A 9,905-nucleotide genomic window follows, 5' to 3' on the forward strand; every position below is an offset into this window, starting at 1 on the left:
CATTTTGAAAGTGTATTACGTGAGGATTTGATCTGCTTATACATTAGGAAACTAGTTCCAAATAGAAGGTAGTCAACACACCCGATTAGTTGACATATTTGTGGTTAGTGAGAAGCTTAATATCTACTCCCTTAGCAAATTCCAAGCGTACAGTACAGTATTCACAAGTGTAGTCAACATGCTGTTAGGTCCTTAGAACTTAATTAGCTTTAAAAAATTTTTTTACTGTTTTTTATTTATTTTGAGAGACAGAGAACATGTGAGCAGGGGAGGGCCAGACTGAGGGAGGAAGACAAAATCTCAACTAGGCTTCATGCTTAGCATTGAGCCAAGGTGAGATCATGATCTGAGCCGAAATCAAGAGGTGGATGTTTACCAGACTGGACCACCCAGGCGCCCAGAACTTACTCATCTTATAGAGGGAAATGTGTTCCCCTGACCAGGATCTCTCCATTTACCCCATTCCTTAGCTTTTAACTTTCTACCTTCTGGGGGTGTGATTTTTTTTTTTTTTTTAAATTATTTATTTATTTATTTTGAGAGAGAGAGAGAACCAGCAGGGAATGGGCGAAGAAAGAGGGAGACAGGATCCCAAGTGGGCTCTGCTGACAGCAGGGAGCCTGATGCGGGGCTGTGCTCACGAACCCTGATATCTAGACTTGAGCCAAAGTCAGATGCTTAACCAACTGAGTCACTAGGCGCCCCTGATTTTTCTTTTTTTAAAGAATATCTATAAGTGATATCATACAGGATTTGTTTTTTGCTGTATGGCTTATTTGATTAGCATAATGTATTCCAGGTTCATCCATGTTGTGGCAAGTGGCAGTGTTGCCTTCTTTTTTTTATGACCTATTATTTACGTATGTGTGTGTACTAAATGTTCTTTGTCACTGTATTCGTTTATTTTTAAAATACAATTTACTTATGTATTTTAGTTTTTTATTTTTTATTTTTTATTTTTTTTTTCAACGTTTTTTTATTTTTATTTGTGGGACAGAGAGAGACAGAGCATGAACGGGGGAGGGACAGAGAGAGAGGGAGACACAGAATCGGAAACAGGCTCCAGGCTCTGAGCCATCAGCCCAGAGCCCGACGCGGGGCTCGAACTCACGGACCGTGAGATCGTGACCTGGCTGAAGTCGGACGCTTAACCGACTGCGCCACCCAGGCGCCCCATGTATTTTAGTTTTTTAAAAGTATGCTCCGTGCCCAAAGTGGAGCTTGAACTCTGAACCCTGAGATTAAGAGTCCGGTACGCCACCACTGAGCCTGCCAGGTGCCCCTTCTTTGTCACTTTAAACACTCACCACACTTAAGGGCGCCTGGGTAAGCCTCCACCTTCAGCTCACATCATGATCTCGCTGTCAGTGAGTTCAAGCCCCGCATCAGGTTCTGTGTTGACATCTTAGAGCCTGGAGCCTGCTTCAGATTCTGTGTCTCCCTCCATCTCTCTGCCCCTCCCCAACTCACACTCTCTCTGTCTCATGAATAAATAAACCTTAAAGAAAACAACACTCACCACACTTCATGGTGTTTCCATATATTGGCTATTGTGAATAATACTGCGGTGGATGTGCAAGTGCAGGTCATTTGTGGAGTTTCTGGTTTTGTTTCCTTGCGATACATACCTAGGAATGGCAACGGTGGCCCATATGGTAGTTCTATTTTTAATTTTATTGTGGGTCTTCCCTAATATTTTCCATAACTTGCCTATTTATATTCCCAGCAACAATGTTCAAGGGTTTTTTTTTCCTCCACATCCTCACCAACATGCTACCTCTTGACTTTTTTTTTCTTTTACTGTTTATTTATTTCTGAGAGACACAGAGACAGAATGCAAGTGGGTTGGGGCAGAGAGAGAGGGAGGCACAGAATTTGAAGCAGGCTTGAGGCTCTGAGCTGTCAGCACAGAGCCTGACGCGGGGCTCGAACTCACGAGCTGTGACATCATGACCTGAGCCGAAGTCAGACGCCCAACCTACTGAGCCACCCAGGTGCCCCTCTTGTGTATTTCTTTGGCTCTGCTGCAACTTGTGAATTTTGTACAGTGGTACTTGTTTTTGCTTTTTGTCTATGCTTTTGATGTCACATTCAAAAACTCACTGACAGGAATTAGGTTAGGATTTTCCATACGTTTTTCCTAGGAGTTTTAGGTTTTGATGTCCCGTGTTTAAGTCTTTATTCAATTTAGAGTTCATTTCCACAAGTGCTGGAAGATGGGGGTCCGGTTTCATTGTTTTGTCATTTGGATAGTCAGATTCCCGAGAGGAGAGTATTCTTTCCCCAGTGTATTCTTGGCATAGTTGTCAAGGATTAATGGATTGTAGATGTGTGGGTTTCCTTCCGGGCTCTTTATTCCGTTGCACTGGTCTGTTTTTATGCTTTAGTGCTGTTTTATGTTTTAGTAACATATTGTTTTGATTACTACAGCTTCGTAATAGAGTTTGAAATCACAAATGTCTGCCTTCAGCTTGGAACTTCTTTCTCAAGAGTGCTTTGGCCTTGAGGATTTGGTTAACTCGGTGCGAGTGTCCCCTGGAGCAGGCAGCTGGCGTCTCCTGCGCAGGGACTGCAGTAGCATCTGCCCTGTGGCTGATAGAGATGCCCCAGCTCGTTTCCTACCCATCTCCTCGTGTCTCTGGTAATAGTCTCCAGCCATCCTTTCTTCGTGCTTCTGCTCTCTTTTATGCTGCACAGTATAGTAGTCCGGCTTAATTGGGCCCTTGAGCCCTGTGAGTCTAAAGTCATTCATAGACAGCTGTTGAATTGATTTTTGTTGGTGTGAAAGATGGCATCTCCTGTTCTACAGTCCTGCCAACATCAGTCACATAGGATACTTTTCTGAGTCTGTTGTGAGCAGAGCAGCTCTGGAATACCCCTGGCCATCTACTTTTTTTCCTACATTATTTCTACCCTCCCTGTGCCCTGTAGTTGCTCACTTAGCGCTTACAGGAAAAGAGTGTTCTGTGTAGCATAGGACGGACATGATGCAGACATGACCATGTGGCTTCACAGGGGGACCATTTCCGGTGAATGGCAGCCGGGGAAGGTGTGCTATCAGGACTGTGTTCAGCTCACACTAGGCAGCTTTGTTTGTTCAACCAGACTTTGGTGCCATTGTCAAAGGCCACACCTCGTTCCTGTCTTTCCTTCTTCACTATTGAGAGTTTGTGTACTTGTGTGTTCTACTCCTTTGGTAGTCCTGTGACTTCCAGCGCAGGGGTAATTGCTGTTTCTCGGGCCTCCGCATCCCACCCATTTCTCTCGCTGGACTTTCTGTTTACCGTAATATTCACCCCTGAACATTTTGCCATGAGATGTTCAGTGTCCTTAAACTGACCGTGAATAGCAGCAAATGTCTTGTGAATGGATTTTCTCACACTCTTCTGTTCAGCGAAACATCAGCAGCCAGAAAGGTCCTACACAAAGCTGTGGGAAGAGATGTAAGGTTTAGATTCCGGCTCTGTTCCTTGTGTCACATCCTAAATTTGTATCCTTCTAGTGAGCGGTCCACAATGCTTTGACTTTAGGGGCCCAGTAACGCAGAGCAGGCACTCCTTCACCTGAATTCCAACTCCACTGTCTGGAACAGCATCTATTCAACTCGTGCCTACACGAGACAGGTGCATATGTGTGACGGGCTTACCCCTCACTGTAGTCACCACGTATTTCATGAGAGTTTCTTTGCGTTCAGGTTGCTGCTGTGGAGCAGAAGATGCGGAGGCGCCCCTTGAACAGAGCGTTTCTGTAGGTGTGTCACAGGCCAGCACGCCCAAGGCAGCTCTGTCTTCCCGGAAGACCCACCCTTGTGACATGTGCGGTCCGGTCTTGAGAGATGTTTTCCGCCTGGGTGAGCACCAGGGAAAACCAAGCAGCAAGAAACTGTTGAGGTGTGGGGCATGTGGAAAACGATTTTACTTCAGCGTAAACTTTCAGCAGCAGCCGGACCAGCATACGGGAGAGAAACCATTCAGAAGTAGTTTGGACATGGCCTCTTTTGTGAAGGAATATGGATTGCGTGATTTAGAAAAGCGCTTTACATGTATAGAGGTTCAGAAGGATTTCATGCCTGGCTCAGGGCATCTGCAGCAAGAGGCCACTCATACTGGAGAAAAGCCAGACACAATCAGCCAGTGCAGGGAAACTTTACAGAGTAGTCATTACATTTGGGGAAAATGCAAGGAAGCCTTTGGTCCCGAGCATACACCTGTTCAGGATCAGGGTATGCAGCCCGGACGACCGTGTTTTGTGTGCAGTGAATGTGGGAAAACATTCAGGTACAAATCTTTATTGACTATCCACCAGAGACTTCATACTGCAGAAGGACATCAGGAGTTTGGCAAAGGTAGAAAATCCATTAGGCAAAGGTCTGTCCTTAGTCAAAATGGAAGGGCTCACACTGGGTCCAGGCAGTACACGTGCAGCAAATGTGGTAAATCCGTAAGCCACAAATCTGTGCTCATTCATCCCCAGAGAGGGCACAGTGGAGAAAATGTTTATGTTTGCAGTGGATGTTCAAAATCTTTTAGCCATAGTTCAGTTTTAATTAGTCACAGGGTTCAACCTAGAAAAAGGCCTTATAAGTGTGGTGACTGTGGAAAATGTTTTACCTCTATGTCTATTCTCAGTTATCATCAGAGAACTCACAGAGGGGAAAAACCTTATCAGTGCATGGAATGTGGGAAGTCTTATATCTCCAGTACTGGCCTCCGTTATCATCGCAGGGTTCACACTAGAGAAAGGCCTTATAAGTGCCATGAATGTGGCAAATCTTTTTTCTCTACTTCTGACCTCCATTATCATCACAGAGGTCACAGTACAGAAAAGCCTTATCAGTGCAATGTATGTGGCAAGTCCTTTCTCCGAAGAAATGTCCTCAATGCACACATAAAGATTCACTCAAGTGAAAGGCCTTATAAGTGTAATGAATGTGGGAAATCTTTTAAGTGTAAGGCGACATTCATTAAACACCAGAGAGTTCACACAGGAGAAAGACCTTATGAATGCAGTGATTGTGGAAAATCATTTAGTACAAGTTCTGTCCTTCGTTCTCACCAGAGAATTCACACTGGGGAAAGGCCTTATGAATGTAGGGAATGTGGGAAATCTTTTACCACTAGTTTTGTCCTCCATAATCACCAGAGAGTTCACACTGGAGAGAGGCCTTATGAATGCAGTGAATGCGGCAAATCTTTTACTGCTAGTTCTGCCCTCCACTATCACCAGAGAGTTCACACTGGAGAGAAGCCTTACGAGTGTAGTGAATGTGGCAAATCTTTTACCACTAGTTCTGCCCTTCAGTGTCATCAGAGAGTTCACACTGGAGAAAGGCCTTATGAGTGCAGTGAATGTGGGAAATCTTTTACCACTAGTTCTGTCCTCCATGAACACCGGAGAGTTCACACTGGAGAAAGGCCTTATGAGTGCAGTAAATGTGGGAAATCATTTACTGCTACTTCTGCCCTCCGTTATCACCAGAGAGTTCACACTACAGAGAGGCCTTACGAGTGCAGTGAATGTGGCAAATCTTTTTTCTCTGGGTCTGATCTCCAGTGTCACCAGAGACTTCACACTGGAGAAAGGCCTTATAAATGCAGCGAATGTGGCAAATCCTTTCTCCGAAGAAATAGCCTCAATGTACACATAAAACTTCACTCAGGTGAAAGGCCTTATAAATGTAATGAATGTGGGAAATCTCTGAACTATAAGTCGACATTCATTCAACACCAGAGAATTCACACAGGAGAAAAGCCTTACCTATGCAATGAATGTGGAATGTCTTTTAGTCATAGTCGTGCCCTACGGATTCATCGTCACTGTCACCTTGAAAGAAGTCCTTATGAGTGTAGTCAGTGTGGGAAATCTTTTACTTCTAATTCTTCCTTCATGTCACACCAGAGAATTCACACTGGAGAAAAGCCTTATGAGTGCAGTGAATGTGGGAAGGCTTTCACTGCTCGTTCTCTCCTCCGTTCTCACCAGATTGTTCATACTGAAGAAAAGCCTTATGAATGCAGTGAATGTGGCAAGTCCTTTCCCCGAAAAACTACGCTCAATGCACACATAAAGGTTCACTCAGCTGAACGGCCTTATAAGTGTAATGAATGTGGGAAATCATTGAAGTATAGATCCACATTCATAAAACACCAGAGAATTCACACAGGAGAAAGGCCTTATGAGTGCAGTGAATGTGGGAAGGCTTTTATCAGTCATCCAGCTCTTATTTATCACCGCAAGAGTGCACACAGGAGAAAGGCCTTAGGAGTGCTCTGAATCTGGAAAATCTTTCAGCTAAATCTCCAGACTTACTCAACATGAGAAACTACACAGTAGAAAATGTCTTTATTGGTGACATGATGACCTGAATGCTCATGTTCACTAAAATTTCTATGTTGAATACCCATTCTGATGGAATAGTATTAACAGGTGATATCTTTGGGAGGTATTTCAGTTGAGAGTGGTCAGGAGTGTGGAACACTCATGAGTGGGGTTAATATCATAATATCTCTAAAGCAAGTTTCCTTCCCCTATCAGTCATGTGCGGTCGCTTGAGAAGATGATCTATAAATCAGGAAGCTGGTGCACCAGTCACAGAACCAGGCCATATGCGGAATGGTAGGTCAGATATACAGCCTCCACAACTGGGAAACTTCTTGTTTGTTTACAAGCCCCCTCCTTTGTGATATTTTGTTAGAGCAGCCTGAACTGAGACAAATGTGAAGAATATGGGTAATCTTTTGACCAAAGATACAGTTTTGAAATCCAAATTCACCTTGGAGCAGGGCCTCATGGGTGAGGTACATGACCATTCCTTTAGTCCAGTGATCTGTCTTCATTCCACGCTCAGAGGTCACACTGCAGAAAGACTTTAAAGTAGCAGAGAAGGTGATCTTTCCTTGCTTCGTGTAATCGCAGTGGAGGAGAACCGTTTGCGAGGCAGACACCTACCTGAGTTGAACTTTGTTCACCTGAATGTCCAGAGGGGAGTGACTTCCCATAATTTGAAGCTATTTCAGAAAAATACAGAAGCTGCGTTGTGCTTTTGCTGTGTTTGGAGTCATTGCTCAGTTGAAATCACTGCCAGTTTCTGTAGCAAAAGTCACTTCACCCCTGCCACTTGCCAGGTTCCCATCATGTGTATCAGCCACCACGCACCGTGCTCAAGCATGCAGACCTCTGCGCTTTGTCATTGGCGACGGACATTGTGGGTAATTGGAACTCCTTGTTCCCTTCTAAGTCAGGACGTGGATGTGACCCAGTGTTGACCCTCCTACCTGAACTGAGTTTGGGGTGTTGTCTTGCAGAGGCTGAGTCTCTTAGGACGTTGTTGGTCTCCTGATGTTTGTGATCAATGTGTGCAGCACCCAAGTCACCACAGGAATGTGGTGCCACGTTTTGCTCTGGTTTATGCATTAATAAATGCCTTTTGTGTTTAGTTACCTTTAACCTTATGTGTTGTATTCACTCAGAGGGGTTGTTTGAGAGCAGAATTGGCGTCTGCCAGCATGAAGAAGTGAACAGATTTCATTGCATCCCAAACTTACTGTGTCTTGGATAATTGTAAATAAAAAAATAACTATGACCCATACTGTGCAGCTTGGATGTGAATTCGCATTGTGACCCAACACCTTTGTTGTGGGCTGAATTGTGTACCCCAAATTCCTATGTTTAAATTGTGACCCCCAGTATGTCAGAATGTGACTGTAGTTAGACATAGCATGTTTCGTGAGAATGAAGTTGAAGTTTAATGAGAATGAGGCTATTAGGATGGAGTCTTAGTACTCTTAGTATGACTGGTGTCCTTAGAAAAAAAGGAGCTGAGAATAGTGGTACGGAAGGATGACCATTTGAAGACCGAGAAATCCCCAACTCCAAGCCAAGGAGAGAGGCCTCAGAAGAAACTGACCCTGCTGATACCTTATGTCCAACTTCTAGACTCCAGATTTGTGTGGAAGTAAATTTCTGTTGTCTAATCACCTCGTGTGTCGGACACCGTTATGGCAGTTCTGGATAATACAGCCCCCTGTGTTGTATATCTGGCTTCTGTGGTGGAGGCCGACAATTTTCCTGTGTTCAGAGGTCACCCTGAAGAGGAAGCATCTCCAGTGGTTATGAAACCATGTCCAGTGGTTGTGGAGACAACATGAATATTTTGCTTGTCCACAGCTGATACCACATACTGCCAGGCACTGTTGAGTGGAATATCTACCCCAAATGCTTCAAAGGAGCCATGTGACCTGATGCACACTATTCGTGTGTTACACCACAGGGGCAAGGGAACTGTAATTGGTAATCTAGAAGATAGGGTAATGATGGAATAGAGGAGACATCAGCCACTTAGTGGAGTGTATCACTTATAAATATGTATCCACGGGTGTTCTAGTGACCGGGCAGGATCAGTGTGTACAGAAATTCTTCACTATTGACACATGTGTCCTGTGTCCAAGAGGTCACTGTCATAAAATAATCCAAAGGTGTCTGAACTCTCATATCCTCTCTGGTGTTTATGTCTCAAGACCATCGTGCGAGAGAGGAAGAGGATACAAGACAAGGGTGGTTTCATAGTCCAGAGAGGTAGCTTTTTTGACACGCCTAGCCAGCATTGTTGGTACCAGCTGTGCCTGTGGCAGATGCTTGTTCTGAAACATTCACCTCCCAAGTAGTTTTCCAGGTACTCCCCAGCCTCCTTGGCTGTAAAAACTGGTCGTCCTGGAGTTGGTGGTGCAGGGACCGACTCCTCTTATGGGTGCCAAAGTCACGCTTCTGTCCCTGAGTCCGTAAATAAACCATTTCTCCTCAAGCTGGACTTCTCAACCTTTTCCCTTGCTTAAGGTTTGGAGGTCACTTTGCGTATACGTCCCTTCCAGGCAATGCTACTATTTTCTTCTCTGGAAGTATACCACTATTTACCCATTCATCTGTTTGGACCATTTGGGTTACTTAGAGTGTTGGCGTTTGTAAACAAAATGCTCTCTAAAAATTTTCATTACCGTTCTCTATGTGGATAGAGGTTTCCTTTCTCTTGTGGTGTGACTCAAAGCGCAATGCCCGTCACAGGTAGGTTAGTGCTAATATTTTTAAGAAACTGCCAAAATGTGATCTAAACTTCAGTTCTGCATTCCCACCAGCATGTATGAGAGTTCCAGTGCCTCCAGTCCCTGCCACTACTTGATAGTGCCAGTCTGTAATGTCAGCCCATTTCATAAGTGTGTAGTGCTGTTGCCATTGCATTTCCTAGGGGTGTTGATTTTGAGTATTTTTTCGTGTGTTTATTTACCACCTGTCTATCTCCTTTGGTACAATTTCTGTTCATATCGTTTGCCCGTTATCTTTCCGATGAGTTATGGCTATTTCCATTTTCATTTACAAATAAGAAACGCATACAACAATGGTATGTATTCGAATTTTCCTCATTCTTAAATGGTGTGACATTTTGCTGTATGGAGTCATAGTAACAGTGTTAGGCTATTTCTTCACTATTTTCACTCAGCTGCTTTTGTGTCCTGCACACGTGACGGCCCCAAACACCATACATGTGTAAGTTTAGTGTGCATTCTTACCATTATGTCTTCACTTTCTTACATCCAGGCATTCAGAAATACAGAACTGCAGCCCTGCTTTGTAGTGCTTGCCAATTTCCAAAGTGTAAATTCTCCCATCATGAGAGCGGGATATGCTGGGAGAAGGCGCCGAAAAATCTCACTTGGGTGTTTGGTGGAAGACTAAACTTTGGCGTGTGCAGGAGACTTTACAATCCCAGGCGGACAGGAGCTGGGGTGGGGGTGGAGGTGGGGGTGCTGTGAGCCAGCTGCAGGTCTGCACAAGCCTCAGGAGAAGATGTTAATCCTGATTGGCCAGAGGGGAGGGACCTCCCTGAACACCCTGATGGGTGAGTGAAAATATGG

At 44.5% G+C, this 9,905-nt stretch overlaps 2 protein-coding genes across 2 annotated transcripts in view; both read left to right on the forward strand.

Annotated features, from left to right (window-relative positions):
- Window positions 1-9,389, forward strand: part of LOC132674875 (uncharacterized) — a 13,286-nt gene extending 3,897 nt beyond the window's left edge. Inside the window, exon 3 of the mRNA XM_078438570.2 lies at window positions 3,695-9,389. Coding sequence (XP_078294696.2) covers window positions 3,695-6,273 — 2,579 coding nt within the window. The 3' untranslated portion in view covers window positions 6,274-9,389. The remainder of the gene's footprint in view (window positions 1-3,694) is intronic.
- LOC132691070 (uncharacterized) overlaps window positions 1-9,905 on the forward strand; it is a 233,498-nt gene that overhangs the window by 75,159 nt on the left and 148,434 nt on the right. The window lies entirely within an intron of this gene.

This window comes from Panthera onca, chromosome E2, assembly GCF_046562875.1.
Source record: "Panthera onca isolate mPanOnc1 chromosome E2, mPanOnc1 haplotype 2, whole genome shotgun sequence".
Lineage (NCBI taxonomy): Eukaryota > Metazoa > Chordata > Mammalia > Carnivora > Felidae > Panthera > Panthera onca.